General features: G+C 42.2%; 1 protein-coding gene across 4 annotated transcripts in view; it reads left to right on the top strand.

Moving 5' to 3' along the window:
- Positions 1-20,455, top strand: part of CASP10 (caspase 10) — a 49,667-nt gene that overhangs the window by 16,929 nt on the left and 12,283 nt on the right. For 2 of the 4 annotated variants that reach the window (XR_013447323.1, XM_036098568.2), the window contains 4 exons: positions 872-1,225; positions 2,767-2,860; positions 8,892-9,027; positions 13,227-13,351. Coding sequence is in view for 2 of the 4 variants with exons in the window: in XM_036098568.2 (XP_035954461.1) it covers positions 879-1,225; positions 2,767-2,860; positions 8,892-9,027; positions 13,227-13,351 (702 nt within the window). In the remaining 2 variants the exon portion in view is untranslated. Of the gene's footprint in view, positions 1-871; positions 1,226-2,766; positions 2,861-8,891; positions 9,028-13,226; positions 13,352-18,314; positions 18,352-20,455 lie in introns of all 4 variants that reach the window. The other 2 variants (XR_004919315.2, XM_078071187.1) reach the window with 2 other exon arrangements.

Below are 20,455 nucleotides of genomic sequence, written 5' to 3' on the forward strand. Positions count from 1 at the left end.
AATAAAAGTAATGTGTGTTCATTGCATAAAATGCGAGAAACTCAGACAGGAGCCAAAAAGAGAATTTATAGTATCTGTATTTATACCACCTAGATATAACCACTCTTTGTTACTGATGTTGTTTTTTGTTAATATTCTCCTTCCTTTGGAAAGTGGTTTCTTGTTTCTAAATAGCCAAGTCTTGCAAAGAGAATATATACCTTGAGGCCTTATAGAATGAATAATATTACTGAAAAATTTTATTCGTTCATTGCTCCTCTGATTAGAATGGAATTTAGTATAGAAAATACCATTTGAACTTTATGAACTGATCGGGTGGAAATACTAATTTAGGCAATTTGTGACTTCCTTCAATGATTTGAGCAACTCTTGTCCGAAACCACCCTTTCTTTTGGGGTCTAGGATTATGGCTTCTCTTTTTGTGCGGTATGGACCTGTCCCGTTATGGTTGTTCTTGGATTAGTGGACACTTCTGAAATATAAATCCCCAGACTGCTTTATTTCTAAAATGAAAGGTGTAAATCTAAGCACTATTTCTGCCATTTGGTGGAAATGAATTAAGAGTTCTAACAGGGAGAGATTGTGCTTTGTCATCTTCCCTTTTCACTAGCTTTCACCAGGGACATTTTGATTTGGGAGAAATGAAGGTAAATTGGGTTCCAAAAAAAGCTCCCTCCAGACCTCCAAAAGGGTCACCACGCAAGTGTTGGGCTCATTTTTTTGACTATTGGTTTTTGAAGCAAGCTCACAGGAATTTTTATTTTTCAGCACTTTTGGGAAAGTCTCATGCCTGGAACGGAGGAGGCCTGGGAAGTTGGGGTTCTGTGTATACCTCCTCTCTCATGTGCTGCCCCACCTCTGTCTCTTTCAGGCTGGCCATGACATCTCAAGGTCAAAATTCGGGTTTCCGTTCAGATGATAATGGTCAATCGAGCTTCCGTGGGAAGCTTCTGACTATTGATTCAAAGCTGGGGAACCAAGATGTGGAGGGCTTAAAGTTTCTCTGCCGAGACTGCGTCTCCCACAAGAACCTGGAGAAGTCCAGCTCAGCCTCAGACATATTTGATCATCTGTTGGAAGAGGAGTTGCTGAGTGAGGAAGACCCCTTCTTTCTAGCGGAACTCCTCTACATAATCAAGCAGAAATCGCTGCTGCGGTACCTCAACCAAAGCAAAGAGCAAGTGGAGAGTTTGCTGCCTACCCGAGGGAGGGTCTCTCTGTTCAGGTGAGGAGGGGTCTGTGATCAAGACGGCGCGGGGGGGTGGGGGGCGCAGGGTGCGGGGCGCGGGTGTTCCATCTAGTTCGTGTTCATTCGGGCCACTGGGCTTTGAAAGGAGGCTGGGGGGGCGCCTGGGTGGCTCAGTCGTTGGGCGTCTGCCTTCGGCTCAGGTCATGATCCCAGGGTCCTGGGATCGAGCCCCGCATCGGGCTCCCTGCTCCGCGGGACGCCTGCTTCTCCCTCTCCCACTCCCCCTGCTTGTGTTCCCTCTCTCGCTGTCTCTCTCTCTGTCAAATAAATAAAATCTTAAAAAAAAAAACCTGTTTAAAAAAAAAAAGAAAGGAGGCTGGGATTAAGATCTTTTTCTTATCTATGTTCTTGGATGACACAATGCTTCTAAACCAGGAGATCTCTCCAAGGCAGGTACTCATGAGATGAGAGGTTGGGAGGTCAGCAAGGGTTTTCAAAGCCCCGCTCTGGGCCTGCCAGTGGCTGCCCTTGGCTGGCTTCTCACCGCCAAAGGAAGCCTGCCTCAACAAAGCAGGCCTTCACTTTCCTTTTACTCTCCCATTCACAGACAGCCCTTCCTGTGAGTCACTGTGGGGACTCAAAGGGAGGGAATGCATGTGTTCTTGTGGCCAAATAAGCAAAATGAAAAAGGAGATGTGTCTCTGGGGCAGGGAAGGACAGCATTTATGCCATGTCCAGTTTCAAATTTTCATACATTTTTGGGTGAAGCCCAGAGAGGTAAAATACAGACATTTTACCCATGGGGTGACATACAGGCATCTGGTCTATCATGGGTCAGACCTTAGATAACACGATTTTATTTATTTAAGATTTTTATTTGTAATTGAGATATAATTGACCTACAACATTATAATAGTTTTAGGTGTACAACATCATGATTTGATATATGTATATATTGTGAAATGATCGCCATAGTAAATTTGACGTTCATCACCACATATAGTTATAAATTTTATTTTTGTAAAGAGAACTTTTAAAACCCATTCATTAGCAACTTTCAAATATATAACACAGTTTAGTTGATCTTTGAGCCTGCCTCTACCGCTTATTGTGTTATCTTTTTAAATTTTATTTTATTTTTAATCTTATTTTTTGAGAGAGAGAGCGAGCACGTGTGCGCGCGGGGGCGCGGGGTGGGGGGGGAAGGGAGACAGAGAATCTTAAGCAGACTCCATGCTCAGTGTGGAGCCTGATGCAGGGCTTGATCTCACAACCCTGAAATCATGACCTGAGCCAAAATCAAGTCAGAAACTTACCCGACTGCACCACCCCGGCGCCCCCTTACTGTGTTATCTTAATGTAATAGGCCACTGAAAGCTCAGAGTTTTAGTTTTGAATCTAAACTAGATTCAAAATTGTACTACTCATAGGTAGTATGTACAGTGGGATTCAAAATTGTCTACTCATAGGTTGTGATCATTCACATGAAAGAGAATGTTTATAAAAAAGCACTTAATTTACTATGCTGTCCTCTGCAAATGTGAGGTTTTATTTGTCTCTCTGGATGTGTGTCTTAGAAACCTGCTCTATGAACTGTCAGAAAGCATCGGCTCAGAGAACTTAAAGGACATGATCTTCCTTCTGAGGGAATTGATTCCCAAAATCCAGATGGTAAGTGTGTCATATAGAGTAGGGTATTTGTGAGCACTGCTGTAATCAGTGTTGGAATATGCCGGACAGGGTTTTCAGGAAGGGTTTTTATTTGCTGGAGATGATGTCATACAGCGCTTAGAAACATGGACTTCGGTGCTGGACGGGTCTGGATTCTAGTTCTGGTTCTAGCGCCTTGATGTGGGGCGAGTGATTGCAGCTTTCTGAGTCTCTGTTTTCTCATGTGTCATATTGCGGACAATCACACTCCTTCCTTCCAGGACTGTTGGGAGAATTAGACAACATAATGTGGATAAAATTTGGCACCTAGTAATCAGGTGGTGAGTGGTTAAACTGCTATTGGCACCCACTGTGTTTTCCCGTAGAGAAATGTGTGGAAGTGAGGAGGCAGGAAATCATGGCAGAGTGAGAGTGAGTCGTTCATCATCTACATTAGGTGTGCTTTCTGAGGGGCCCTGCGTGTCCTTTTGAGGAACTGTGCATTATCTCCTGTTTAGGGTTTTTGTGAAAATCAAATGAGACATATGTTTGAGGATGTGCTTTGTAGAGGGCTGTAAAGGTGTTTTGAACTAATGGTAGTGTTTTTAATAATAACATAATTGCTTTCTATTAATATTATTGCTATATGGGTCATATTTAAGGGTAGCAAAGTAGCAGCAGGTCTCTCTTCCAGGCCTCAAAACTTTATATGTTTTTCTTTTGAGTCTAATATCAACTTGTAACAAGCAAGTTAGTTAACTTAGGAAGGGGCCACTTTTCAAATTTTACCCTTTAACATTACTTTATAATTGTGCTATTCAACGGCTATTTTGTTTTTTAAAGATTTTATTTATTTATTTGACAGAGACAGAGATAGCAAGAACAGGGACACAAGCAGGGGGAGTAGGAGAGGGAGGAGCAGGGAGCCCGATGCGGGGCTCGATCCCAGGACCCTGGGATCATGACCTGAGCCGAAGGCAGACACTTAACAGCTGAGCCACCCAAGCGCCCCATCAACCGCTATTTTTATTAGATTTTAAGTTATGCAATGTCTGATAGCATACAAAAAACAAGTAACGTGTATAGAAGTTATGAAATGTAGTACTAAGTGAACAGCCATGAACCACCCCCCATGCAACTTAGGAATGCTAGTATCACCCACACTCTCGAGCGTACATTGCACATGTAGCCCTCCCATATCACATTCTCCTGAGATCAACTGATATTATTGACAAATAAAATTGGTTTTCAGAAAAATCACTGAGGAGTGGGAAGCTGTTTTACATGGGGTGGGTCAAATGAGGCCTGTGTAACTAATTCATTAAATATATTTCCTGGTGTCCGACCTGTAGACCTGAGTAGGTTCATTTTGTTTACATTGCTCACAGTCTTTGAGATCTTTTTTCCTCTTTTAGAGCCCTCAGGGATTTTAGCCTCTATATGTTTTGATTAGTCATTTCTTGAGGCTCATTTTTTCTTGAGGTTGGTTGTGGGTTCTGTGGGGTTGGGGACTGAGGCTTACTCATCATTATAGGTCCAGAACCTTGTAGAATCTGTTACAGAATGGTGCTCTGAATGAAAGCATGAATGAATGGGATGGATACAATCTTCCTTTTCTCTTTCTGAGAAAATGGCTTGACCCTTTCTGTTTATATGCTTTTACAATGAATAACTAGAGAGATTAGCAGGATGAACTAAGCCACCTTGATGGGATGGGCAAAGATACATGGCTAACATTCTTATACTTACTGCCACTTGTCAGAATCTAGTAATTTTCTCCCTTAGATAGCCCCTGAAAGTTCTGATACATTTTTGTTTTTGTTTTTTACACTTCTTTTCTTTTCTTTTTATCTTTTTATTCTTTAAAAAAAAAAAAACCAACAAGACACAAGTGTAGAAAAATGACATAAAACAAACATACAGATTAATGAGTTATTATAAGGCTCATCCTTTTGAAACCATCACCCAGGTCAAGAATTTGAATTTTGCCAGTCACTCGAGAAACCCCTCCATTTACCCCATTCCAATCACAACCCTTCCCACCCCCTAGAAGAACCACTGTCCTGGCTTTTATAGTAACAATGTTCTGATGTTTCTTTATGGTTTTATCATTTACCTGTGCATCCCTAGATGTCAAGTTTAGTCTTGGCCAGTTTTTTTCTTTTGAGTGTTTTTTAATCTACAGGTTAAACTCCTCTCCCTCCAACCCCTCCCTTTCTTTTTTTTTTTTTAAAGATTTTATTTATTTATTTGAGAGAGAGAATGAGATAGAGAGAGCACATGAGAGGAGGGAGGGTCAGAGGGAGAAGCAGACTCCCCGCTGAGCAGGGAGCCCGATGCGGGACCGATCCAGGGACTCCAGGATCATGACCTGAACCGAAGGCAGTCGCTTAACCAACTGAGCCACCCAGGCGCCCACTTTTTTTTTTTTTTTTAACATTTATCTGTTGAAGAGGCCCGGGACAATTGGCGGGTAGAATTTCTCCCAGTCTGAGTTTTGCTGATTGTGTGTGCTTGGTACAGTTCAGCACGCTCCTGTCTTCCGCATTTCCTGCAAACTGGCAGCTGGATTCAGAGGCCAAATGTCTCAGCATTAGAAGAGATTTCCTATAGTTTGAAAAGCTCTCCAGGTTATTCTGATAATATTCTCTTCCAGCTTAGAGCAGCCTCTCACAATTTCTCCAGTCTCTGGGTTTATAAATACAATGAAACCACTCTCTGTGGTTATACCTCTCCCTGTGTCATGAAAGGAAGTTCATACTAACCACGACAGGGTGGGGGATGAGGAGATGGGCAGGAGTCCCTGGTATGCTTCACACCAAGCCATGATTTTCTAGTAGGAAAAACTGGGGAGTGTATTTCTTCCTGTACTTCCTACGTGGGTCTTAGACCTTAGCTTGCAGGCATCTGTGGTTTGTGGCCAGAAGCATTCCAAACATTTTGCCCCCTGCTAAATTAGCTTTTAAGTCATTGAAGGCCCATGCTCAAGTGGCCAAAGGATTTTATGCTTTTCTCATTCAGTACGATAGTAAAAGGAGCAATCACGGTATTTCCCTGTGGCATAGAACTGTGGGAATAGCCGGTCAGATTCAGGAAAAGTACACTGCTTGGGTTCCAAATGATCTCAGCTTTATTCCAAAGGAGATCTATTTCTTCATGTGAGAATTGTGGCTGAGTTATATGCCCTAGATAATCCAGATTGATCTCTATTGGATGTTCTTGAAGTGGGTAAAGGACAATCTCTGAGCAACCCAGATGAAGTTTTAGTACCAGGGCTTCCTAAGGCTGCATTATCTGCTGTTGCGATTGCAAAATATTTTGTCACAGAAATAAATTGTTTAGCAGCCAGGTGGGGAGGGCCTAAACTTCCCTCAGTCAAAAAGGAAAGGTTCTAAATTCACAGGGTCTCTCTCGAGTTAGAAAAATGACCATTGTAGGGTGTTCTGGGATTCCTTTTTGATAACTTTCGTACAAGTTCATAGGAGTATAGCTGCCTTCACACCTTCCGAGAGACCCAAAAACAGTCCGGAAATCCGTTCTCGGGTAGTAATCAAATGACCGTTGGATGTAAAGGAAGCCACACCTAAATCTACTAGCTTAGCAAAGAAGCAGAACAAAAGCTTTCAGACACTTCCTGCTAGTATTTACTGGGGTGGTGTTCTTAAAGTACGGACTCCATTTCGACTGTGTGTGTGTGTGTGTGTGTGTGTGTGTGTGTGTGTGTAGAAGGTGTCATTTACCAAACATCTCATAAACTGTCTTCAAAGTATGAAGAATTTCCATCATTGCTTCTAGAATCATGTCTTAGTCCCTTTTCTTCCTCCTGGTAGGATGCTGTCAAAAATAGGGTTTCTGTTTTAAGGTTCAGTGAGAGCTCATTTGCATGTGACTTACCACAGAACTTTGGTGGATTCCCTCTGACCCCTTTGCCCAACTGATCAACTCTGGGCAAATCTTTCTGCATCCCCTTCTCTCTTCTGCTTTATTCCCTGGCCAAGCTGTTGGTGTGCTAAGGCTGCAGGTGGGGACATGCACTCTTCTTTGCCTTTTTGGCTCTCTTCCCTGTCCCTGGAATTTCTTGAAAAATTATAATCTCTCAGGGGCGCCTGGCTAGCTCATTTGGTAGAGCATGTGACTCTTGATCTTGGGTTTGTGAGTTCAAGCCCCACATTGGGTGTAGAGATTACTTAAAAATAAAAATCTTTGAAAAAAATTTATAATCTTTCTTTGATCGGTTGAGAACAGAAATCAAGTAAGATTTTGTAACTCTGGGCTTTCCCTTGTTTGTTGCCATCTTGAGTGCCTTATTTGGAAACACCGCATGCACGCATGCTCGCACGCGCTCAGTAACCCTTCCTCATCCTGTGTTATTGCTCAGTCTCCCTCCTTCCCTCTACTGCCAAACTTCTTGAAAGGATAGTTTGTATAAACTCTTTCTCCACTAACTCAACTCTGGGTCACATTTCAGTGCATTTCAATATGACTTCAGCTTCCTTCATTCCAATGAAACTTCTTGCTGAAGCCAACATGAACCTCCTCATAACCAGGTTTTTAGTTTCACATCATTTCCACATGTGGTTTACTTTGCCCTTTCCTTTCCATTGCCAACATGGCAAAGGAATGTCCTTTTCCATGTTGGCAATGAAGACCTAGTCATCCTTCAAGAATTCCCTACCAGAGCAGCTTGTGTGAAGTCTGCTTTGTGCCATAGATGCATGATGAATAAATGAGTGGTATCACCACTGAAAGTTATCTTGGAGTCTTCCTTCATTTCTTCACCCACTTCCAACTGATCTCCACAACTCACCAAATTCTATTTCAGAAATACTCCTCAAACCCAGTGCCTCCTCTGTGTTTCCACCACTGGCTTTAGACCCGGTCTTGATCGTCTCTTTGCCAGAGTATTTAATATTACTGCCAGTATTTTCTAATTCCCTTCCTCCCCCAACCTGTTTCAAGACTTCCACTCAAAAACCAATGTGCTCACGTTACTATTCTCCTTAAAAACCACTACTGACACTCCTTGATGCATGGGACACATGCAAAACTCCTCACATACTGTGTGTCTGTGTGTTCCTTCACGGTCCCATACCAGCCCCCTGTTCCGACCATGACCTAGCTCTTATTCAGGGTTTGCACTCAAGCCTCCTTTTCAATGTTCCTGAACATACTGTCCCTTTTCAGCCATTCAGCCGTTCAGTATGTCTGGAGACCTCTTCCCAGTTCCCACCCTGCTGATGCTCATGTACCCAGTGAGATAGTGTGCAGAGGTTCACTTTTGATGAATTACTCTTTTCTGTGGGCTCTAGTGTAAGGTCATTCGTATATATTTTTTCATAACCAGCTTAATACGCTGAGAAGCCCTGTTCACTGAAAAGATTATGGTGCCTTCCACCCCACATGTAATTCAATATTAAAATAATACTAGCCAATTTGTGATTTTTCCCAGCAGCATTTAAGAAATTTTTTTTCTTTTAAAATACTAAATATTTGCCCCCCGTGTCTTTGGTGCCTCTGTTTTGTTGCCGCCCTAATCTAAGTATATCATTTACAGCTGTGAGTGAGAGGCAGCGTCGCTTAATGGCTAATTAGAGGGACTTTGACATCAGACTGCCAGGGTTCAAATACCAGCTCTGCCACTTATTGGCTCTGTGACTTTGGACAAGTTGTTGAATCCCAGTTATCTCATCTTTAAAATGGGGGTTATACCCAGAAACAAATAATACAGTATATGTTAATTAATTGAATTTGAATAAAAGATAAATAAAATGGGGGTTATATAGTATCTAGCCTTATTGGCTTGTTTTTGAGGTTAATATATAGCAAACACTGCCCGGTACGTAGTAAGTTATGTATATTTGGTATTTGTTATTAATATAGATAACTTACTTGGAAATGCCTCTTCCCCCGTACTATTGAACTCCTCAGGGACAAACACTGTTCCTTATTCATCATTGCAAAACCTGGTGACTAGTCGCCGTGCAGGTAATGTTTCAAGAATGAATGGATCATCAGAAGGCAAGTAAATGTGACTCCATTGATTCTCTTGCAGACCTCTCTAAGTTTCCTGGCATATCTGGAGAAACAAGGTCTAATAGATGAAGATAATCTGAGGTTACTGGAGGATCTCTGCAGAAGAGTTGTACCTAACCTTATGAGAAAGATAGAAAAATATAAAAGAGAGAAAGGTAACTAGCTTACACTTGCTTGCTTGCACAAGACCATGGGAATTCTTTTTTTTTTTTTTTTTAAGATTTTATTTATTTATTTGAGAGAGCGAAAGAGAGAGAGAGCACAGAGGGAGAGGGAGAAGCCAACTCGCCGCTGAGCGATCCCAGGACCCTGAGATCATGACCTGAGCTGAAGGCAGATGCTTAACCGACTGAGCCACCCAGGTGCCCAAGACCATGGGAATTCTTAAACTAATTGGTCCTATATGATGTTTACTCATCACTCTGATAATATTCTCTTAAGAAAGCCAGAACTTTCTCCCCATCTGTTCATTCAAGACATATTTATTGAATACATACTCTGAACTAGGCTCAGTTTTTGAAGGTGGAGACACAGAAATGTATATAAAGCAAAGCTCCTGCTATCTTGGAGCTTATATTCTAGTGAAGAAAAGTAATTTCATTTTATTTTTTTTTAAAGATTTTATTTATCCAACAGAGAGAGACACAACGAGAGAGGGAACACAAGCAGGGGGAGTGGGAGAGGGAGAAGCAGGCTGCCTGCCGAGCAGGGAGCCCGATGCGGGGCTTGATCCCAGGACCCCAGGATCATGACCTGACCCAAAAGCAGACGCTTAACGACTGAGCCACCCAGACACCCAAGAAAAGTAGTTTTAGATAAATGTCTTTTCCTCCTTCTTACATGGGGGTGAGAGTATAGAAAAAACATTTTGAACGAAATAACAAAAAAGAAGGAGGCAGGATAGCATAGGGATTACGAATGAGGTCTATGGAGTCAGATTGCCAGGACTCCACTTATTAATGGGGTAGTGGTTCTTTTCTTAACCTTTCACTTTCCCCATCTGTAAAGTGGGGATAATAACAGTACCTACCTCATGGGTGTTTTGAGGATCGAATGAAGTAATGCCTGTAAAATGCATGTCTGGCATAGAATAAAACATGTTGCTATGAATATGTTTGTCAGAAAGTCATGAAAACTTTAATTTTCTCAGAAATTACTATCAGAGAAGAAGAAGAATTTTATTTCCTTGTTTTTTTTTTAATCCTGTCTTGTAAAGGTAGTATCACTAAAGGTGATAGCAGAAGGTGGAAATCAAACCTGGTTGCCTTACCATATATCAATATGCTAAGTATTTGTGTTTTTCTAGGTCCTATTTCTCCTCTGTTAAACAGGAGCTACAAATAAAAATGCATGAGTGTAGGGGTGCCGGGGTGGCTCAGTTGGTTAAGCACCTGCCTTCGGCTCAGGTTCTCCCTCTCCCTCTGTTGCTCCCTCTGTTTTTTCTCTCTCTCTGTCAAATAAATAAAAAATTAAAAAAAAAATGTATGAGTATATTCATGAAGCTTTTATACCACACCCATATTTTAATTCATTGAGTCAATTTGGTGTACAAATGTCTTTGGTTAAAAACGAAACTAGCTAAAAGGAAACTTCTCTCTAAGAATTCTATAAATAGGGATCCCTGCTCAGCAGGGAGCCTGTTTCCCCCTCGCCTACTCCCCTTGCTTGTGCTCTCTCTCTCTCTCACACTCTGTCAAGTAAATAAAAAATAAAATCTTAAAAAAAAAAATGAATTCTATAAATACAAAATGAGTTGAGGAACAAAATATCCTGTTGTTAAATTGATAAAATCTCAAAAAATAACTAAAGCAATGAATAAATGCATAATTTAAGTAAAAGTTATGAAGAATAAAAATGACTCTTATAACCAAAGTTATCAGTGAGAAATAAAAAGCAGGGAGTTGATGTCAAAAGTACATTTAGAATCCTCACTGAACGCTGAATGCTGAGATTTTTTTTTCTGATTACAATTGCCATTTTCCTGTAGTTAGTATCCCCCACAAAATAAACAGGGTAGGTGGTCAGGTGATTTTGGATACTTGAACTCTGGAGAAGGCACTCTAGTGTTTATGTAGTAAATGCCTCAGTGAGTCTTGAGACCTGAACTTTATATCAGAAGAAGAATTCTGATTGTGATTTTTCTTTTCTACAACCTCCCTGCTGTGTGATCTCTTTTGGGTGTCAAAAGAAAACAAACCAACTTGTTTTCCTCTGCTACTCTCACACCAACACTTCTGGAACACTTCTGACATAGATGGCTAGGATTTTTCCATACCAAGCAATTCTCTAAGTCTCTGCAGATACCAGCTGGGTGTCCTATGATTTAATCCCATTCTGACACTAACCAGAGTTAGCACAGACCTTAACTAAATTAGGTTAAGGGCTCAGTGCCCTAAGACTGCCCCGCCCCCCACTTCAGACACCAGTCGCAAGTTAGTCGGTCCCCAGAATACCCACGGCTTCTGACCGATTTGGCTACAAACTGAGGGTTCCCATGACCCCCTTCAGGTTCAGTCATTTGCTAGAACAGCTCACAGAACTCAGGAAAACTGTTTACTTACTAAATTACTTGTTTATTATAAAAAGATTTAACTTAGCAACAGCCAAATGTAAGAAATGCATACGGCAGGGTATGGGGAAAGGAGCATAAAGCTTCCAGGCCCTTTCCAGGCAGCTTACTCTTCCAGCATCTCTACATGTTCACCAACCTGGAAGCTCTCCAAGCCCCTTCAGTTAGGGATTTTTATGGAGGCTTCATATGTAGGCACAACTGAGTAAATCGTTGGCCGTTATGATTAATTCAACCTCTAGCCCTTCTCCTCTTCCCAGGGGTCTGAGTGTCGGGTGGAAAGTTCCAATCCTCTGACCACAGGTTTATTCCTCTGGCTCCCAGCCCATCCCCCTCTGGAGGCTGCCCAGGAGCCCCAATCACCAGTCATCATTAGCCTCTTATTAGCAAGAGACACTTTGCATTTCCGAGATTCCAAGAGTTTTAGGAGCTCTGTGCCAGGAAAAAGAGGGCAGAGATCAAATATATATATTTATTACTATATCATAGATATCAATTAATATTTCAGTATTGACTTTAGTATAGTCCTGAGAGCTTGGGCTTAATTCTTCCATTTAGGATGAAGGACTAAAGAACTGAAAAGATGGTAAGTGTGCAGATTTTGGACTTTCCCTCAAGTGTATGTGATCCAAAGACAAAGTCCATTGTATCCGATTAGGACACAAGCTCTATTTAAGGACCACCAGGATAATTTCCTGAGTTTTCTTAGCCTTGGTGTTTGTTTTAGTGTTTTAAATTTATTAAAGATAACGTATCATAATTAGAATAAAATTAAATAAAAATTCAAATAATGACAATACAGTTTATCTACTGTCAGCCCATTCCCCAGAGATAATCATTGTTTGCTGTTTGGAGTATATATAGAGAGACAATTTGTGTGTGTGTGTGTGTGTGTGTGTGTGTGTGTGTGTGTGTGTGTAGATAGCTAGATGAATATATATTTAACTAAAATCATGCTAATCATATCCTATAACGTGGTTTAGTCCCACCTAATGTATCTCACATTTCCCCATGTACATAATACAGACATAGCTCATTGTTATTAATGGTTCCATAGAAATACATTTTATATACATAACATTTATTTAATCACCACTTTTGAATGTTTTTTTCTTGAATGGTTTTTTTTCTTTTCCTTCTTCCTTCCTTCCTTCCTTCTTTTCTTCTTTCTTTATCTTTTTTGCTATAGTCTGAATTCTGGTTTTATTTTTTGAGGTAATGCTTTTGTAATCTCTACTTGGCTATTATCTGATACATTAAATACCATAAGTTCTCGGGGTGCCTGGGTGGCTCAGTCGTTAGGTGTCTGCCTTCGGCTCAGGTCATGGTCCCGGGGGGTCCTGGGTTCGAGCCCTGCATCGGGCTCCCTGCTCGATGGGAAGCCTGCTTCTCCCTCTCCAACTCCCCCTGCTTGTGTTCCCTCTCTCACTGTGTCTCTCTCTGTCAAATAAATGAAATCTTAAGAAAAAAAAATACCATAAGTTCTGAAATAGTATTTAGTAAAGCATATAGTAATTTTAAGGAACTAATAAAATTATAAGAATAATAAGAACATAAATATAAAAAATATATATATAATAAAAGGAACGAGAATGTAATGATAAAGAAAAACAATTTATAAGTTCACATTTTTTTTTTTCTAGGTGTATGTGTAGGCCTCTTTAAGCAAATGGCACTATAAATCTTCAGGTCCCTATAAAATAATTTCTTTTGATGATTGGTTATCTTGGATCGCTACTAGTCAGATGATGATTTTTGTCTTACTGTCTGTGATTCTATTTGCAGCCTCCCAGGTAGTCTCCCAGAGACCTCCAATAGACAGAGAACCCGAGTCATTGCATCACAGAGGGGAAGAACCATTTTCCCGTTCAGACTTTGAACAGTTGTTAGAAGCCTTACCAGCCTTACCGGTAGGTTCATTGGTGTGTTGGTAAATGTTTAACCACCAGCTCTTCTCTGCACCCTCAACACCCCACCCCAAAAAGAAAGAGAGGGAGAGAGACCCTGATGTGTAGTGTTTGGTGTAAATGTTCCCGCCATGGCTGATTTCATGTTACCGACATGACATCAATTCGATTGCAGAATTTCTGAAACTCTGACAGATGGCTTTCACTAGCTGGTTTGAGTTGACTCCAGGACACCACTGGGTTGTTGTGAGATGGTTCTGTTCTTCTCGATGTGATTTGATCAAGGCCAGCTTCCTGAACATAGAGCCTGGGTAGTCCCCACACGGCCCGTGCTTTTTTAATGCTCAGCAGTCACTGTTTCAAAATTCTTAATAATGTTTGAACAAGGGGCCTCACAGTTTATCTTGCATGGAGCCCCACAAATTGTGTAGCCTGTCCTTTCCAGAGGACAAGATTTGGGTTCCTGTAGTGCCCAGCAGTAGAAAGGTGAGTACAGGGGAAACACCGGGAGATTTGCAGTCTGTTTCTTAACAACATGATCATGATCCTTGAGAGACACATAGGACATTCTTTCCTGGGATTTATGTTTCTTCCCAGCAGATTTGGGCAGTTTTATTTTGCTAACATCAATCAGGATCAATGAAGTTATCTTGGCCTTGAAATTTTTTCTTTTTAATTGTGGTAAAATACAACATAAAATTTACCATCTTAATTATTTTTAAATGTACAATTCAGTACTGTTAAGTACATTTATATTGTTGCATGACCAATATCCAGAACTCTTTCTTTTTTTTTTTTAAAGATTTTATTTATTTGACAAAGAAAGACACAGTGAGAGAGGGAACACAAGCAGGGGTAGTGGGAGAGGGAGAAGCAGGCCTCCCGCGGAGCAGGGAGCCCGATGCGGGGCTCGATCCCAGGACCCTGGGACCATGACCTGAGCCGAAGGCAGACGCTTAATGACTGAGCCACCCAGGCGCCCCCCAGAACTCTTTCTATATTGCAAAACTGAACCGCTATATCTATTAAACAATAACTCCCCATCCCCCCTTCCCCCTAGTGCCTGGCGAACACCATTCTACTTTATATCTCTATAAATTTGACTACTCAATTTACCTCATGTAAGTGGATTCATACAGTATTTGTCTTTTTGTGACTGGCATATTTCACTTACTATAATGTCCTCAAGGTTCATCCATGTCAGATTTTTCTTCCTTTTTAAGGCTGACTAATATTTCATTGTGTATATCTACCACATTTTGTTTATCCATTCATCCTTCAGTGGACGTGTGGGTTGCTTCCACCTTTTGGCTCTTGTGAAATAATGCTGCTATGAACATGGGCATACAAATATCTCTCTGAGATCGTGCTTTCAATTCTCGTGTGTACGTACCTAGAAGTGGAACTGCTGGATCACGTGGTAATTCTCTATTTCATTTTTGAGGAACCTTCGTACTGTTTTTCATAGCAGCTGCGTCATTTTGCATTTCTGCCAGTAATGCATAAGAATTCCAGTTTCTCCACATCCTTGTCAACACTTGCTATTTTCTTGTTTTAATGATAGCCATCCTAATGGGTGTGAGATGGTATCTCATAGTAGTTTTGATCTGTATTTCCTTAATGATTAGTGATGTTGAGCATCTTTCCATGTACTTGTTGGCCATTTATATTATCTTTCTTGGAGAAAGGTCTATTCAAGTCCTTTGCCAATTTTTTAATTGGGTTGTTTGTGGAAGTTTTATTTTTTATTCTTAAATTCTTTGATAGCTTCTTTACTACTTTCATGATTTCATATTTTTACACTTACCATTTTTAATCTTTAAATTTGGAAATAATTTCAATCTTATGGAAAAGTTGAAAGAATGCGAATAATAATAAGAATGCTGTATACCGTTTTACCAGATTCACCTACCTGTTGACTTTTACCCCGTGTGCGTTAACCTCTGCGCGCTTTCTCTATCTTTCTCTACCATCCATTTATGTAAACACATAATTTTTTTCTGAACTTTTTGAGAGTAGGTTGCACACATCATGGCTTTTTACTGCTGAATACTTTACTGTGTATTTCCTAAGAATAAGGACATTTTTTTTTACAGAACTATAGTACAGTTATCGATGCCAGGAAAGTTTACTTAATACTTCCACCACGTTCAGGTGCCACATTTCAATTTTGTCTGTTGATCCAGTAATAGCCTTTACAGCTTTTTCCCCTCCAATACATACTTCATCTGGAATCATTATGGTATTGTCATGTCTCTTTAGTCTCCCTTAATCTTAAACATTTCTACAACTTTTCTTTATGACATTTTTGAAGAATACAGTCACCCCCACTATCATCTTTTGTAAAAAAAAAAAAATAGAATTTTCCTCATTTTTGGTGTGTGGTTTGCCTATGATGTGTTTCAAGCTACATATTCTTACCAGAATATTACCTGAGTGAGGTACCCTTCTCAGGGTCTTACTTGTGGAGGCAGCGGTGCCCACCTGCCCCCCCATTTGTGATGCTAATTTTGATTATTTGGTCAAGATGTTGTCTGATTTCTTCGCTATACACGTTAGTTTTGTATAGTTACTCTTTTTCCCTTGCAACTAATAAGCGAGTGGTGGGGAGACATTTTAAGACCGTACAAACATCCCACTCTGCATTAAGAATTTCCCCTAGATTGAGTATCCATTGATGATTCTAGTGTGATTCAATATTTACCTTGTTGGTTGCAAAGCAATGATTTGGGGCGTCTGGGTGGCTCAGTCCTTCGGCTCAGGTCATGATCCCGGGGTCCTGGGATCGAGCCCCTGGTCGGGCTTCCTGCTCAGCAGGGAGTCTGCTTCTCCCTCTCATCTGCCTGCCGCTCCCCCTGCTTGTGCTCTCTCTCTCTCTCTCTCAAATAAATAAAATCTTTTATTTAAAAAAGAAAAGCAATGATTTTCAAACTCCAGTATTTTCTCCACGTTTATGTCAGCACTCAGCATTCTGCTATATGTAAGAGCCCTCCTTTCTCCCCCAGAAGTTTTTTTTGCCCACTAAATTCAATCCTCCCCCACCCACTTTTTCAACTAGTTTTGTGTATGCTCAGATACTTAACATGCATGTAGAAAATACACACACACACACACACACACACACACAGGACTTTGCTCTTTGCTGTAGAAATTCAGTAGTTTGTAAGGGGTGTGGCTCAACCTTGGTATCTGAAGTGTAGCTGTTTTGCGGACCTTGGACTCTGGCCATGGCCTGGTGGAGGGGGCTGGCTGTCGTGGTGCTGAGAGTGTGGGAGGCTCTGGGAGGCAGCACCTCACATTACATACTTTTTCCTAGACTCTCGGGGTTGAAAGGTGTCTTAAAAGTTATCTAGGCAATCCTGCCCCTGGATAAAATGAAACTTGGTAAATCATCTCATGTTTCATTTGCACCTGACAGATTTCCTCATGTAAAAGAGCACTGCCAACCACTGCATTTAATGAAGGTATCACACCCCCTAATTAATGAATTTAACATTAAAAACCAAATCAATATTTTTGAGTGTGGCATAGGATTTTCTTAAGGAGAGCCACGTCTCTCTATTGAGGAGACCTAACAACAGCTTCCTTTTAAGGCTTTATTTTGGGCCCTTATTATTTGTAAACAGTGGAAAGAAGACTGAATGTGGCCAGGCCACAGGTCATTCATTCCTTCCTCTCTGACACACAGATTTGGGGGTGTCAACAGAAGATGCAGCATTTTCAGGGAAAGAGCCAGGCAGACCTTAAAGCTGATCTCGCGTCCCTGTTCTGGCTGCTTTTATCAGCACAAGAAAGGAGACAAATCAAGAAAACCTGGGGCAGAACCTGGGGAGGCATCCGTGTTGCCCTTAATCCCAGAAAGTTCACTCAGCTGCTTTCAGAACCAAATGGACAAACCCAGTAAAGGGCTTGCTTGGCCCTTGGTTGTTGCTGAGAGAAACTAGCATTTTGCAGGAAGGAAAACGGGGCTTGGGGAAAGAATGGCCGGAAGTGTTTTGGAAAGTGAAACCGAAGTTCTTTTGCATTTTTGTTCCCTCAGAGTCAGGGAATTCTGGTATTGTGCAGCCTGGGAGTGAGGCAGTGCAGCTTTGGTCAGGCTTGAAGATAAATTCCCGCTCTTGCAGCCGGAAGCCCGGAGGGCTCCAGCAGGGAGGCATCCCTAGAGACTTGGGGGCGACTTGCCGGTTACCTCAGACAGGTCTCCTGGGGGTGCCCACCACACGGCCAGCGGCAGGGTTAACACCTCCCCAGAACACTTTTGCGGCTTTCTGTTGCAGGCTGAGGGCAAGGGGTTTGGGGGTGGAGTGAGTGGTGAGGATCATGCACAAACGATGAGGGCCCTCGGTGATGTTTCAATTTTGTATTTGATGATCTAGAACGTTTATGTGGGACTGAAGTCAAAACTGTCAGAGTATACTCAGAGGAGTCTGCATTGTATTCCTGCCCCTCTTCCCCTCCCCCATAGGTTGCCTTTTTTTTTTTTAAGTTTATTTTTTTATTTATCCTATTGCTACTTTTGGGAAAAAAACCCCAACCATCTCTCCCCTTTATTATAAGAGGGAGCCCGTTAAAATACTGTTCTTCACTTTACTTCCTTCATGTAATAGTATCTCCTGGAGAATATACACTGTCTTCTGTGTCCTGCTCCACTGTGTGGATGGACCACAGCTCTTTCCTGCACTTTCTGTTGCTGGGCATTCGGGTTATTTCTAGTCTTTAGTTATTCCAAATAATGCAGTGAATAAATATCCTTGTGCATGTGCCATACATCATATTTTTGTCACTGTGTCTTTGTGAACCTCCTCCTCTGAGAAAGCAGAGTCGATTCTCTTTTTGTCAGTCTCTGCGGCTCTTTCCTGTGGCTGGGGACAAGGTATCCGTCCTTCTCTGCGTCAAGTCCAGCTTTTCAGCCCTCATCCTAGCTGTGGATTTCCTGCATTTCATTCATTTCCTGTCTCCTCAACAGAAGGGTTCCTGGCAAGATCAGCCTTCAAGGAGTAATGGTAGGTGTTTCTAATACACTTTACGTAACTTGGATCAGTGTGGCAGGAATAGAAACATCTGATACACACCAAGCAATTTGAGGTGACTTGGGAGAAGGTTAACAAATGAGTGCAGAGTTCATTTCTTATCTCCATTCAGGCATGGATTATACCAGGCTTTTCTGTGGGAGGATGGAAAGGGCGGGGTGGTTTCTGCTTTGAAACCCTTGCGCAATAGCATCTGGGGAATGCGGCAATTCCTTCCACCCGTTACCTCCCCCTGCCCCCAATGAGCTCACCCTCTGGAAGGAGGGATGGGAAGCCCTGGTAAGGCTGGAACCCACAGGCCAGCATGACAGAGCGGAATGCTGACTCTGTGGAAACGTCTGGTGTGTGGCTCCAGATGCTACTTGTATTTTTTGGAGGGAGAAAGGCCAGAGGGAGAGAGGTCACTGGTGTGTTTAGTGCCCTGAATCCTTGCCCAAAAACCATGACCTCGGGGAAAATATTCCAGAATCTGCTACAGGGTTGAATGGCTTATGAACAAGTTTTTGGTGTAGTCTCTCCATGATATGTAAAGTTTATCAGAGGCCATTCCTTATTTTTTTTTTTTCTGGAAATTTAAACTTCAGAGTCCAAACACTTCGCTTTCCTAGGAATCTCTGCTTTCAGCCTGAGTAGGAGATTGCATGCTACAATCCTGAATGAGAGTTATTATTACCGAGCACTTGTCAGGTGCCTGGCCCTGTCCTAAGAGCTTTCTAGGGCTTATCTCCTTGAATCCTTCAGTCACCTGGAGATGGGTACCACGGTTATCCTTGCTTAATGATGAGGAAGTGGAGACTCAGGAGGTCTAGTACTTTCCTGAAGGGTCACACGACTAGAAAGGAGTGAAGCTGGGATCTGAACCCGGCAGCGTGACTCCAAGGCTCCCCCTCCGAAGCCCTGGCTCTGTTACCGTGTAGCTCCAGTAGCTCCAGGAGCTTAGGCAACGGCTTCACTTCTCTGCAAAGTAAGAGTTTCTTTCAGTTTTGCAATTCTGTGGTTTGGAAGTTTGGCCATGACTTCCCTGAACCATTACCTTCTCCTCAGGTGAGGAGGGATTTACAGGTGCTCTGCACGACTACAGTTTGGCTCCCTTTTGGTGTGTTCTGTGGTCTGGGGAAACTGGATTCACTCAGCCTGAGCTGCGCACCCAGGACTGACCCTTAACTATGGTTAATAATTAACTCAGGCCTCAGAGACCGGGGCAGAGCTAACTGGATTCTACTGAAAACTTGTGGGGTGTGGGAGGAGAAAAGCTTCAAGTTTCATTTTCCTGTACTGTCATGTGACAACCCATCATTGGCTTCATCTCTGGGGTGGATTCTTATTTAGAGGAGCCAGGGAGTTTGCAAGAACACTTCAGAGCAATGCATTCCTTAGCCAGGGCTCAAGACATGACTACATTAATCCCTGGGCTGTGGACTGATTTTCCCCCTACCCAGACTGGGTCTCCGGGTTTCCCTTGTCTCCCCTCTTTGTGCTTCGTGGTGTTCGCATAGCCCCTCTGTATCCAGTAACAGACCCGTGCTGCTAAAGCCCATCCAAGCTTTCTGGCAGAAACCCTGGAGCGGATTCATGGGATCCTGACTCCCAGCCCATCCTCTGTCAGGATATCTAAATGTTTGGGGACGGATATTGGAAGAGTCTGAGAACTTCTTTTTCCCTGGTCCCCCCGGAGATGCTGGGAGCATCTGCTGCCACTCTACCTTCTGAAACCAGCACAGAGGTTTAGACGGTTTCTTCAGGTCTTCTCCCTCGAGGGTCTATCCCTTAATGACTTTGAGGGCTCAGAGCTGTTTGTTTCTGTCATTGTTCTTCTTCCTCTCTCTGTGATTATCTCTGCCCTTCCCACCTTTCTCTGAGACACTCAGAGGTGTGTTGACCTTTGGCCATGAGGGAGGCTGTGCTGTTGCCCTCACAGCCTCACAGGGCCTTTGAATGATTTCCGGGTAGAATTTTCTTTTCCGTTGACCGACACGACTTCTTTTCTCCTTGGATCAAAGACATACCATGTTTTTAGGAGATCATGTTAGCCACACAGAGGCCCCACTGAAGCCAACTCAGCTTATTTGTCATCACA

The sequence above is a fragment of the Halichoerus grypus genome, chromosome 4, assembly GCF_964656455.1.
Source record: "Halichoerus grypus chromosome 4, mHalGry1.hap1.1, whole genome shotgun sequence".
NCBI classification, from domain to species: domain Eukaryota; kingdom Metazoa; phylum Chordata; class Mammalia; order Carnivora; family Phocidae; genus Halichoerus; species Halichoerus grypus.